Consider the following 12,297-nt stretch of genomic DNA (forward strand, 5'->3'; position numbering starts at 1 on the left):
TAGGCGATTGCAAGTGGCAGGCCGTGAGGCCATTTTAAGCACCATATGCTGTCACCTTTTTAAATGACATGCACAGTCGCCATTTAACAAGATATGCAGTGTGGCCATTTTATATGATATGCAGTGCAGTCATTTTAAATGATATGCACTACGGCCATTTTGATGGCATGCTCTGCAGACATTTTAAATGATATCTGCGGCGGCCTGTTTGAAATGAGAGCAGTCCACTGCGATCATTTTCAGTGATTTTTGTCCACGGCAGGGAACACATGAGATGTAAGGAGTCGTAAATGAATACAAAGGCTTAAAAAGGATAATAAATCGTACACAATCATAAAGGATTAGAAAAATGTATAAAGTACTTTGAAGAATTGTAAACAGTTTATGAAGTGCTGTAAACGTTTGTAAATGATTATAAAGGACACTTTGTAATATAAAGAGATTATAAAGATTATAAATGATTATGAAGAATTCTGGCTGCAGCATTCTATCACCAAGTGAACAGGCCCCGCCACCTCTCTCCGTCATCATGGGAGCAGATTCCCCCAACTCTCCACCACCATGGGAACGGGCACCTTCCCCAGTCCCCGTCATCATGGAAAAATGCTCCACCCCACTCCCCGTCCCCATCGGAAACAGGATCCACCCCCACATCCCGTCACCATGGAAATCTGGCCCCGATCCCACTTCCCGTAACCCTGAGAAACAGGCCCGGTGCAACTCCCTGTCACCTTAGAAAAGGCCCCGCCCCCACTTCCCGTCACCGTGGGACACAAGCACCGCCCACACTCCCCGTCACCCTGGCAACAGGACCCGCCCTCGCTCTGCCTCCATAGTGACATACCCCAACCCCGCTCTGTCAACATAGTGACAAGTCGCGCTCCAGCTCTGTCTGCATAGTGTCATGCTCCGGCCTCGTTCTGTCTTCATAATGACATGCCCCGCACACACTCTGTCTCAAAAGTTGTAGGCCCCGCCTCCTCTCTGCCACCATCGTGGTAGGTCCCGCTCCCGCTCTACCACCACACTGACTGGCCCTGCCCCCGCTGTACCTACATAGTGAAAGGCCACGTTCCTGCTCTGTCTGGATAGTGACAGGCCCCCACCCCGCTCTTTCTCCATAGTGATATGCACCGCTGGCGTTCTGTCACCATCGTGACAGGCCCGGCCCCGGTTATGTCTCCATGGTGACAGGGGGCGCACCCATTCTTTCTCAATAGTGTCAAGACCCGACCAAGCTCTGCCCCCATAGTGACAAGCCTCGCTCCCGCTCTGTCTCCATAGTGACAGGCCCTGCACCCGCTCTGTCTCCATGGTAACATGCAGCGCCCCCGCTCCCCAATACTTCTGCATAATGACAGGTCCCGCCCCCAGCTCTGTCTTTGTAGCGACAGGCCCAACCACCGGCTGAAGGAAATAGTCAGTGATTCAGTTCCTCTCATCATTGAATGAATTTAATAATTGGAGTAAATGGATATTTCAGCACATTCCAGAACTGCCCTCTGAACTGACTCTGGGTCACGGCATAAATCGCAGTGTTTGTGCAGCAACTCAAGAGCTGCAACATCAAGCCCAATTCCTGCAGGAAATCAGGTAGAAATAATGAAACAGGGCGCAATGTCCGCATCCGGTTCCATATTGAATAGACCATGAAAATTGCCCATAACAGAAAGAAATTCCCCGAAATAACTAACAGCAAAATGATGGATTTCCTTCGACTCTCCATCTCTGGGTCTCTGCGACTCTCCCCAGTGCTGTGAGACCGGAGTCTCCTGCGACCTCTGCTGCTCACTGAAATATGTCTGACGGTGAGAGCGTTGAGCAGCAGAATCATCACAAATGGGAGTCCTGGGGTTAGAATGTAGTGGAGGAACTCGATTGTTCCCCAGACCCGAGAGTAATAAACATCCCCTGTTACAAAACAAAACCAGGGTCTGTTTATCAGCCAATAACGACCTGTGAACATAAAATACCAGAATATGTTCTTTAAACAGCTCAGCACAGTCACTGTTCCCAGAACCACAGCCGCCATTTTCTCACTGCAGTATTTGCTTTTTAGATTCTGGCAACAAATGGCCACAAATCGATCAAAGGTGAAAGTGACGGTGAACCAGACAGAACAGTCTGTGGCTGCGTAAAGCAGAACGGCATGGATATTACACATGGGGATGGAATGACGCAGAAAGTGAAACTTTTCCCGATAAACAATGGGAATCTGCCTCAATATCAGGTCGAGGATAATGACCAGTAGATCCGCCGCTGCCATGGCCACCAGGTAGCGAGTGACACATTTGGAGAGACCACACTTTCGCAGAGATAGGATTCCAATCGTCAGGAAGTTAACTGTGAGGAAGGGAAATAAACAAGGAAATTACACATCAGGCTGGGATCAGTTTGATTGAGGACTTATTGGGATTTAGAAATGTGTTCCTGTATCCAGTGATGTATTGAAATGAGTGGATCTGAAAGAAAAATGGGAAGGTCTGTGATACAGTGGAAGGCAGGAGAAAGCATGATAGTGAAATGGTTAATCTCAATGTTGATCATAATCCCGCTCCTCCCTCCTTTCCCTGTCTGTTTTAAAAATTGTTCCACCTCTAATTTCTTCCAGTTCTGATGAAGGGTCACCGGCCTGAAACATTAACTCTGTTTCTCTCTCCACACATGCCACCAGACCTGCTGAATATTTTTCCAGCATTTTCTGTGCGCTTTTTCAGAATTTCAACATCAGCAGCACTTTGCTCTTGTATAGAAAGTTAAATGTTGGACTGATTGAGAGATTCTGTCTCTATGCCTCTGGTGTGATCAGCGTGTGTGCATGAGTGTGTGTGTGTGTGTGTGTGTGTGTCTTCCGGTGCATGTAGTGTGGTTGCGTGTGCGTATCTGTTTGTGTGTGTGTAAATGTCTGTCTGTGTGACTCTGTGTGTGTCTGTTTGTATCTGGCGCAGTATTTGGTGTATAAAGAGTGTGTGTGTGTGTCTGCATTTGTCTGTCTGACTCCTTGCTTGGGCTGTGATGTTTGTGTGTGCGAGTGCGTATGTGTGTGTGCATCATGTGTGCGTGTCAGAGAGTGTGTGCGTGTGTGAGAGCATGCGTGTGCGTGTCTGGCTCAATGTCTGGGTTGTGACGTGAGTGTCTGTGTGTGTGTGTATGTGACATGTACGTGCGTGTGTGTGCGTGTGCGCGTACCAATGCCTGTGGTGTGGTTGCATGTGTCAATCTGTGTGTGTGTGTGAGTGTACGTGTGTGTGTGTGTGTGTGTGTGTGTGTGTATTTGTGTCATTGCCAGGCTTGTGCTATGTTTTTACATGTGTCTCTGTGCCTGTGTGTGTGTGTGGTTGTGCTTGAGTGTGTTTGCTTGTATGTGGGTGGGTGTGGCTGTGTGTGTAGTGTGTATGTGTGTGTGTGCCTGTATGTGTGAATGCGTGTGTGACTGTGAGGTTGTGCTTGTGTGTGTTTGTTTCTATATGGGTGGGTGTGGCTGCGTGTGTGTGTGTGTTGTGTTTCTCAGGGCCTAGTCTGTGCTGTGTGTATGTGCGTGTGTGTGTATTTCTGTGTATCTGTATTTGTGAGTGTGTCCTGGGCTGGCGTTTGCTCTGTGTTTATTTGTGTCCCTGTGCCTGTGTAAATCTGGGTCTCAAGGCCTTTGTTTCTGTGTGTGTGTGTGTGTGTGTGTGTGTGTGCGTGTGTGTGTGTGTGCGTGTGTGTGTGTGTGCGTGTGTGTGTGCGTGTGTGTGTTTGTGTGTGTGTGTTTGTTTGTCTGTGTGTGTCAGGGCCCGGGTTTTGCTTTGAGTATTCGTGTATGCATGCTTGACTCAGTGCCTGGGTTGTGAAGTTTGTGTGTGTGTCCCAGTGCTTGTGTTGTGCTGTGTGTGTGTGTATCTCCGGGACTGGGCTATGCTGTATGATTGTGTGTGCGTGTGTGTGTGTCATTGTGGATCTGTTTGTGTCTGACTTAGTGACTGGCGTATAAAGAGTGTGTATGTGTGTGTGTGTCTGTCTGTGTGTCTGTGTCTCTGTGTCAGTGTGGATCTGTTTGTATCTGACTTAGTGACTGGCGTGTAAAGAGTGTGTTTATGTGTGTGCGTTTGTGTGTGTGTATGTGTCAGGGCTTGGGTTGCACATTGTATCTTCATGTATGTGTGCTTGTGTCTGTGAACGCACACATTTGTGTGTCATTGTGTGGGATTGTCTCAGGGTCTGGGTTGTGATGTGTGACTATGTGGCTGTGTGTCCCCCTCAGTAATTGTGTTTTGCACGTGTGCGTAGTTGTCTCAGGGCCTGAGTTGTGCAGTGTGTCTTCCTCTGTCTGTGTGTGTGTGTTTGTTTCTATGTGGGTGGGCGTGACTGTGCGTGTGTATGTGTGTGTGTGCTTGTGCGTGTGTGTATGTGTGTAGGTGTTGTGTTTCCAAGGGCCTGGTCTGTGCTGTGCCTTTGTGTGCGTGTATTTGTGTTTGTGTGTGCTGAACGTTGTGAGATGATACACTTTGGAAGGAGTAATGTGACACGGAAGTATTCAATGAATGGCCTGACACTGGGAAGTTCTGAGGAACAAAGGGACCTTGGAGTGTTCGTCAATAGAGTTCGGAAGACAGAAGGACAGGTTAATAGGGTGGTGAACAAGGCATATGGGACACTTGCCTTTATCAATCGAGACATAGATTGCAAAAGCAGGGAGGTCATGTTGGAGTTGTACAGAACTTTGTTAAGGCCACAGCTGGAGTACTGTATGCAACATTGGTCGCCACATTATAGGAAGGATGTGATTGCATTGGAGGGGGTGCAGAGGCGATTCACCAGGAGGTAGCCTGGGATGGAGCATTTAAGCTATGAAGTGAGGTTGGATAGGCTTGGATTATTTTCGCTGGAGCAGAGAAGTCTGAGGGGTGACCTGATCGAGGTGTACAAGATTATGAGGGGCATTGACAGGGTGGACGGGGAGCAGCGGTTCCCCTTAGTTGAAGGGTCAGTTATGACGGGTCACAAGTTTAAGGTGAGGGGTGGGAGGTTTACGTGGGATTTGAGGAAGAACCCTTTCACCCAGAGGGTGGTGACGGTCTGTAATACCCTGCCTGGGAGGGTGGTAGATGCAGGTTGCCTCATATCCTTTAAAAAGTACCGAGATGAGCATTTGGCACGTCATAACATTCAAGGGTATGGGCCAAGTGCTGGCAAATGGGATTTGGTAGACAGGTCTGTTGTTTTAATGCATCGGTGCAGTCACGATGGGCCGAAGGACCTCTTCTGCACTGTATTATTCTGTGATTCTGTAATTCTGTGTGTGTGTGTGTGTGTTTCAGTGTATCTCTCCTTTGTGTGTGTTCCAAAATGTCATTGGCTGGCTTTTGTGTCGCTGTGCCTTTGTGTGTGTGTGTGCATGTCATGGGCTGGCTTTTGTTCTGTGTCTATTTGTGTCTCTATGCCTGTCTGTGTATGAATGTCTCAGGGCCTGCGTTTTCCTGTGTGCTCTCGTGTGTGTGTTTGTATGCGTGTTTATGTGTTTATATCATTGCCTGCATTGATGTATGTGTGTGTGTGTGTTTGTGTGTGTGTGTGTGTGTCTATTTGTATCTGGCTCAGTAATTGGCGTGTAATTAGTGTGTGTATGTGAGTGCATTTGTGTGTGTATGTGTGTCTTTGTGGATCTGCTTGTATCTGACTCAGTGACTACCGTGTAGATTGTTTGTGTGTCTGTGTGCGTGCGTGTGCGTGTTTGTGTGTGTCTGCGTCTCAGAGCATGGGCAGTGTGTGTGCTTGCTTGTGCGTGTGTTTATCTGTGTTTGGGTGTGTTTGTGTGTGTGTTTGTATCAGGGCCTGTGTTGTGCTTTGTGTCTTCATGTAATTGTGTTTGTGTGTGTGCGTCTGTGTGTGTATGAGAGGGTGCACGTGTGCGTTTATTTCTGTGCTTGTGTGTACTTGCACGTGTGTATTTGTTTTTGTGTTTGTGGATGGGTGGGTATTGGGGGCTAGATTTGTGTGTGTGTATGTGTGTATGTTTGCGAGTTTCTGTATCTGTGTTTGCGTGTGTGTGCGCACTTTGGTTCATTGCCTGTGGTGGGATGCAGGTCTGTTTGTGTGTGTGTGTTTGTGTGTCATCGCCTGGCTTGTGCTATGTGCCTACTTGTGGCTCTGTGTGTGTGTGAGTGTGTGTTTGGGTGTGTATGCGTGCATGTGTGGCTCATGAGTGGCGTTTTAAGAGTGTGTGCGTGTCTGTGTGTGTGTCTGTGTGTGTTTGTGTGTGTTTGTGTGTGTGTGTGCGTTTCTGTGTGTGTGCGTGTGTGTGTGTGTTTGTTTCTGTGTATCTGACTTTGTGTGTGTTCCTGTATGTCATTGGCTGGCTTTTGTTCTGTATCTATTTGTATCTCTATGCTTTTCTGTGTATGCGTCGCTCAGGGCCTGCGTTTCTATGTGTGTTTTCGTGTGTATGTTTGTGTGCGTGCGTGTGTGTGTGTGTGCGTGCGTGTGTACGCTTGTGTTTGGCCTGTTTTTATGAGCCTCAGTGACTGGCGTATAAACAGTGTGTGTATTTGTGTGCATTTGTGTGTCTATGTGTGTCAAAGTGGATCTGTTTGTATCTGACTCAGTGTGTATGTGTTTATATCAGTGCGTGCATTGAGGTGTGTGCGTGTGTGCGCGTGCGTGTCTGTTTGTGTGGGTCTGTTTGGATCTGGCTCAGTAACTGGCGTGTAAAGAGTGTGTGTATGTATATGCATTTGTGTATGTGTGTGTGTGTGTGTGTTTGTGTGTGTGTGTGTGTTTGTGTGTGTGTGTGTGTATGTGAGTGTCTGTGTGTGCGTCTCAGGGCATGGGGCGTGTGTGTGTGCTTGCTTGTGCGTGTGTTTATCTGTGTTTGGGTGTGTTTGTGTGTGTGCTTGTATCAGGGCCTGTGTTGTGCTTTGTGTCTTCATGCATGTTGGTTTATGTGTGTGAGAGAGGGTGCGCGTATGCGTTTGTATCTGTGTTTATGTGTACTTGCATGTGCATGTTTGGTTTTGTGTTTGTGGTTGGGTGGGTATTGATGGGTGGATGTGCGTGTGTGTGTGTCCGCCAGTGTGTGGGTTTGTATCAGGCCCTGGGTTGTGATGTATGTCTGCGTATCTGTGTGTGCGCCTCAGTGATTGTGTTGTGTCTGAGTATGTGTGTCTCAGGACCTAGGCTGAGCAGTATGTGTGTGTGTGTGTGTGAGAGAGAGCTTGTGTGTGTGTGTGTGTGTGTGTGTGTGTGTGTGTGTGTATCTGGTTCAGTGACTGGGGGTAATGCATGTCTGTTTCTGTGTTTGTGATTATGTGTCATGGCCTGGCTGGCATATGTGTCTCAGTACCTGTGTGTGTGTGTATCTGTCTTTGTGTGTGTGCCTGTATGTCATGGACTGGCTTTATTCTGTGTCCGTTTGTGTCACTATGTCTATGTGTGCATGTGTGTCTCATGCCCTATGCTTTTCTGTGTTTGTGTGTGCATGCTTCTGTTTGGCCTGTTTTTATGTGGCTCAGTGACTGGCGTATAAAGAGTGTGTGTATGTGTGTGAGTGTGGATCTGTTTGTATCTGACTCAGTGTGTATGTGTTTATATCAGTGTCTCCGTTGATGTGTGTGTGTGTGTGTATGCGTATGCGTGCGTCTGTTTGTATCTGGCTCAGTAACTGGCGTGTAGATTGTTTGCGGTGTGTGAGTGTGCGTCTCAGGGCATCGGGTGTGTGTGTGTGTGTGTGCTTGATTGTGCGTGTATTTATCTCTGTTTGTGTGTGATTGTGTCTGTGCTTGTATCAGGGCTTGTGTTGTGCTTTGTGTCTGTGTGTGTGAGTGAGACGGTGCACGTGTGCGTTTGTAAGTGTGTTTGTGTGTACTTGCATGTGTATGTTTGTTTTTGTGTTTGTGGTTGGGTGGTAATTGGAGGGTGGATGTGTCTGTCTCAGGGCATGGTTCTGTGTGTGCTTACTTGTGTGTGTGTGTGTCTGTATCAGGGCCTGTATTGTGCTTTGTGTCTTCATGCATGTGTGTTTGTGTGCGTGTGAGAGAGGGTGTACGTGTGCGTTTGTATCTGTGTTTGTGTGCACTTGCATGTGTGTGTTAGTTATTGGGTGGGTATTGGTGGGTGGATGTGTGTGTGTTTGCGTCCGCCAGTGTGAGGCTTTGTCTCAGGCCCTGGGTTGTGATGTATGTCTGTGTATCTGTGTGTGCGCCATAGTGATTGTGTTGTGTCTGTGTATGTGTGTCTCAGGGCCTGCGCTGTGCAGTGTGTCTTCGTATGTGCGTGTGTGCATTGGTGCTTGTGTATGGATGGGTTTGGGCGAATGCGTGTGCATGTCTCAGGACTGTTAGTGCTTGTGTGTGTTTGTTTCTGCTTGTTTGGGTGAGTGTGGGTTTCTGGATGTGTTGTGTGTCTCAGGGCCGGGGGGGGGGGCTGCTGTGGGTCTGTGTGGGTGTGCTGGCGTGCGTTTGTTTCTGTGCTTGTGTGTGCATGTTTGTATGTGCGTGTGTGTGCGCGCGTGCATCTGGTTCAGTGATTGGGGGGTAATGCATGTCTGCGCGTGTGTCTGTGATTTTGTGTCATGGCCTGGCTGTGCTATGTGCCTACTTGTGTCTCTTTACTTCTGTGTGTGTGTGTGTGTGTGTGTGTGTGTGTGTGTGTGTGTGTGTGTGTGTGTGTGTGTGTGTGTGTTTCTGTGTATCTGTGCCTGTATGTCATGGGCTGGCTTTATTCTGTTTCCATTTGTGTCAGTATGCCTGTGTGTGTGTGTGTGTGTGTGTGTATGTTTATTTATTTAGAGGTGCAGCACTGAAACAGGGCCTTCGGCCCACCGAGTCTGTGCCGACCAACCACCACCCATTTATACGAACCCTGCAACAATCCCATATTCCCTACCACCTACCTACAGTATTGGCAATTTATAATGGCCAATTTACCTATTCACCTGCAAGTCTTTGGCTGTGGGAGGAAGCTGGTGCACCCAGCGAAACCCCACGCGGTCATAGGGAGAACTTGCAAACTCCACACAGGCAGTAGCCAGAATTGAACCGGGATCGCTGGAGCTGTGAGGCTGCGGTGCTAACGAAAGCGCTACTGTGCTGCCCATGTGTTTCATGCCCTGTGTTTTCCTGTGCTTGTGTGTGTGTTTCTGTGCATCTGTCTTTGTGTGTGTGCCTTTATGTCATGGGCTGGATTTTGCTCTGTGTCTACTTGTGTCACTATGCATGGGTGTGTATGTGTGTCTCAGGGCCTGTGTTTTTCTCTGTGTGTCTGTGTGTATGTTTATGTGCGTGTGTGTGTTTGCATCAGTGCCTGGGTCGATGTGTGTGTGTGTTTGTGTTTGTGGATTTGTTTTTATCTGACACAGTGACCTCCGTGCAGAGTGTTTGTGTGTGTGTGTGTGTGTGTGCGTGTGTGTGCCCGTGTGTGTGTCTGTGTGCGTTTCTGTTTATCTGTCTTTGTGTGTGTGTGCCTGTATGTCATGGGCTGGCCTTTGCTCTTTGTCTATATGTGTCTCTATGCCTGTCTGTGCATGTGTGTCTCAGGGCCTGTGTTTATCTGTGTGTGCTTGTGTGTGAAGGTGCATTCGAGTGCGCGTGTGTGTGTGTGTCTCTCAGAGCCTGGGTTGTGCTGTGCGAGTGGGTGTCTGCGTTTGTCTGTGTGATTGTGTGCATTGGTCTTTGTGTGTATGTCATGGCCTGGTTTGCGCTGTTCATCAATTCGTGTCTCAGTGCTTCTGTTGTTCTGTACGTGGGTGTGTGTTTGTCTGTGTTTGTGCATGCGTGAATTTGCATGTGGGTTTGACTCGGTGCGAGATTGTGTTTTGTGTTTGTCTGTGTTTCGGTGCTTCTGTTACGTTCTGTGTGTGTATCTCAGGGACTGGGCCATGCTGTCTGTGCGTGCATGTGTGTGCGTGTATGTGTGCGTGGAGCTGGATGTGTGTGTGTGGATCTGTGTGTGAGGTAGTGTGTGTGTGCATGTATTTGTGTGTGGATGTGTGTATGCGTGCGTGTATGCTTCTGTGCGTGTATTTGCGTGTTGCTGTTTATGGGTGTATGTGTATGTTTGTGGATGTGTGTTTATATGTGTGTATGCGTTTTTGTTTGTATCAGTGCCCTTGTTAATCTGTGTGTGAGTGTGTGATAGGGTGTGATAGGGTGTGTGTGTATGTGTGTGTGTGTCTCATGGCCGCCATTGTGTTCTGTATCTGTGTGTCGTGTGTCTGAGTGAACGCATCTCTCACTCAGGGCCTGGGTTCCGCTGTGCAGTGCATTTGTGCTTCAAGACCTCGAATGTGATGTGTGTCTATGTGTGTGTTTGTGTGAGTGTGTGTGTCTGTCATGCCTGTCTTGTGCTCCGTGTCTATTTGTGCCTCTGTGCCTGTTTGTGCATATGTGTGTGTGCGTGTGTGTGTCAGAGGCTGTGTTTTGCTGTGTGTGTTTGTGTGTGTGTGCATATTTGTGCATGTGTGCTTGTGTTGGCTTGAGTGCATGTGTTGATATTTGTTTGTGTCTGTGTGTGTGCGTTTGTTTACGTGTGTGTGTATCTGTGTTTGCGTGTGGTTGGATGTGTCTTACTGCCTGTGCATATGTGTGTGTTTGCATATTTGTTTGCCTCAGGGCCAGGGTTGTGCTCTGTGTTGGTGTATGTTTGTGTGAGTGCACATCTCACTCAGGACTTGGGTTCTGCTGTGCAGTGTGCTTGTGTCTCATGACCTCGAATATGTTGTGTCTCTGTGTGCGTGTTTGTGTGTGTTTGTGCGTGTGTTTATGTGTATGCCATGTCTGCCTTGTGTTCTGTGTCTATTTGTGTCTCTGTGCCTGTGTTTATATATGTGTGTGTGTCTCAGGGCCTGTGTTTTGCTGTGTGTGTTTCTGTATGTGTGTTTGTGTGCATGTGTGTGTGTATTTTGTGTCTGTATCAGCATATACACCCTAACGAGCCAGCGGTGCTTGAGATAGCTTGGTCATGTTAGACGCATGGAAGATGGAAGGATTCCTAAGGATGCATTGTACAGCGAGCACGACACTGACATCAGGCCCACCTGTCCATGTCTCCACTTTAAATACGTCTGCAAATGCGACAATGTCCTGTGGCATTGACCACAAATCGTTGGAGTCAGTTGCCAGTGATCACCAGAGCTGGCGGACAGCCATAAAGACGGAGCTAAAGAATTGCGAGTCGAAGAGAGTTAGCAGTTGGCAGGCAAAAAAGTCAGAATTTCAAGGTGAGAGCCAACCGTGTAACACCCCCGACAACCAATTTTACCTGCAGCGCCTTTGGAAGAAACTGTCACTCTGGAATTGGCCTTTATAGCCACTCCAAGCGCTGCTCCACAAACCACTGACCACCTCTAGGTGTTTACCCATTGACTCCCGAGACAAGGAGGTCAAACAAGAAGATTAAGGATAGCGTGTGTATCAGGGCCTGTGTTTTGCTGTGTGTGTTTCTGTGCGTGTGTGTTTGTGTGCATGTGTGTGTGCTTTTTGTGTTTGTGTCAGTGTCTGTGTTGATTTACCTGGCAGTGGAGCAGCGGCTGATGGACCAGCGGGGGAACCTGATCCGGAGCGGCGGCAGATTCTTCTGTGTCTCTCAGCACACATTGAGACTCAAAAAATAGGGGAAAAAACTTAGTGAAATCGCAGGAATTTTGGGTAAGTTACAGCTGTTAGTGCGTTTAAATTGCTTTAAAAATGGGCATTGAATTCTTCAAAAAAAATCTCAAGTTATAAGGTGAGTAGTACCAATTAAATTAGTGTAATTTCTCAAGGAATGGGTAGAGTTTGGAGTAGAACAAGGCCCCTAATGTAATTAGTATTTTTTAAAGGGTGTAACTACATTAATTTAAAGGCAAGTGATGGTGGGAGAGCTAGCACCCATAATATGCTCCTCCTTTGCGATGTGGAAAATCAGGGATGCTTTCAGTATCCCTTACAACCATGTGTGCAGGAAGTGTATCCATCTGCAGCAACTGACTCAGCGCATTATGGAGCTAGACCTGCAGGTGGATTCACTGTGGAGCATCCGCGATGCTGATGACGTCGTGGATTGCACGTTTAGAGAAGTGGTCACAATGCAGGTAATGGCAGCACAGGCAGAAAAGGGATGGGTGACAATCAGGCGGAGCAGTAAGCACAGCAGGTAGTATAGAAGTCCCCTGTGGCCATCCCCCTCTCAAACATATATACCGCTTTGGATACTGTTGGAGAGGGGGAGGGAGGGAGATGATCACCGAGGACAAATCAGCAACAGTCAAGTTTGTGGCACCACGGAGGGCTCTGTTGCTCAGCAATGGAGGAAAATCGGTGGAAAAGCCATAGTGATAGGGGA

The 12,297-nt window shown here is 47.9% G+C and overlaps 1 protein-coding gene across 1 annotated transcript; it reads right to left on the reverse strand.

Moving 5' to 3' along the window:
- Positions 1-1,441: 1,441 nt before the first annotated feature.
- On the reverse strand, positions 1,442-10,937 carry LOC137381123 (probable G-protein coupled receptor 139). The gene is made up of 2 exons (XM_068053512.1): positions 10,907-10,937; positions 1,442-2,343 (listed from the first exon to the last, which is right to left on the reverse strand). The coding sequence occupies exons 1-2, from the start codon at positions 10,935-10,937 to the stop codon at positions 1,442-1,444; spliced, it is 933 nt and encodes a 310-aa protein (XP_067909613.1).
- Positions 10,938-12,297: the final 1,360 nt, after the last annotated feature.

Source organism: Heterodontus francisci, chromosome 21 (assembly GCF_036365525.1).
Source record: "Heterodontus francisci isolate sHetFra1 chromosome 21, sHetFra1.hap1, whole genome shotgun sequence".
In the NCBI taxonomy this organism is placed as follows: Eukaryota; Metazoa; Chordata; class Chondrichthyes; order Heterodontiformes; family Heterodontidae; genus Heterodontus; species Heterodontus francisci.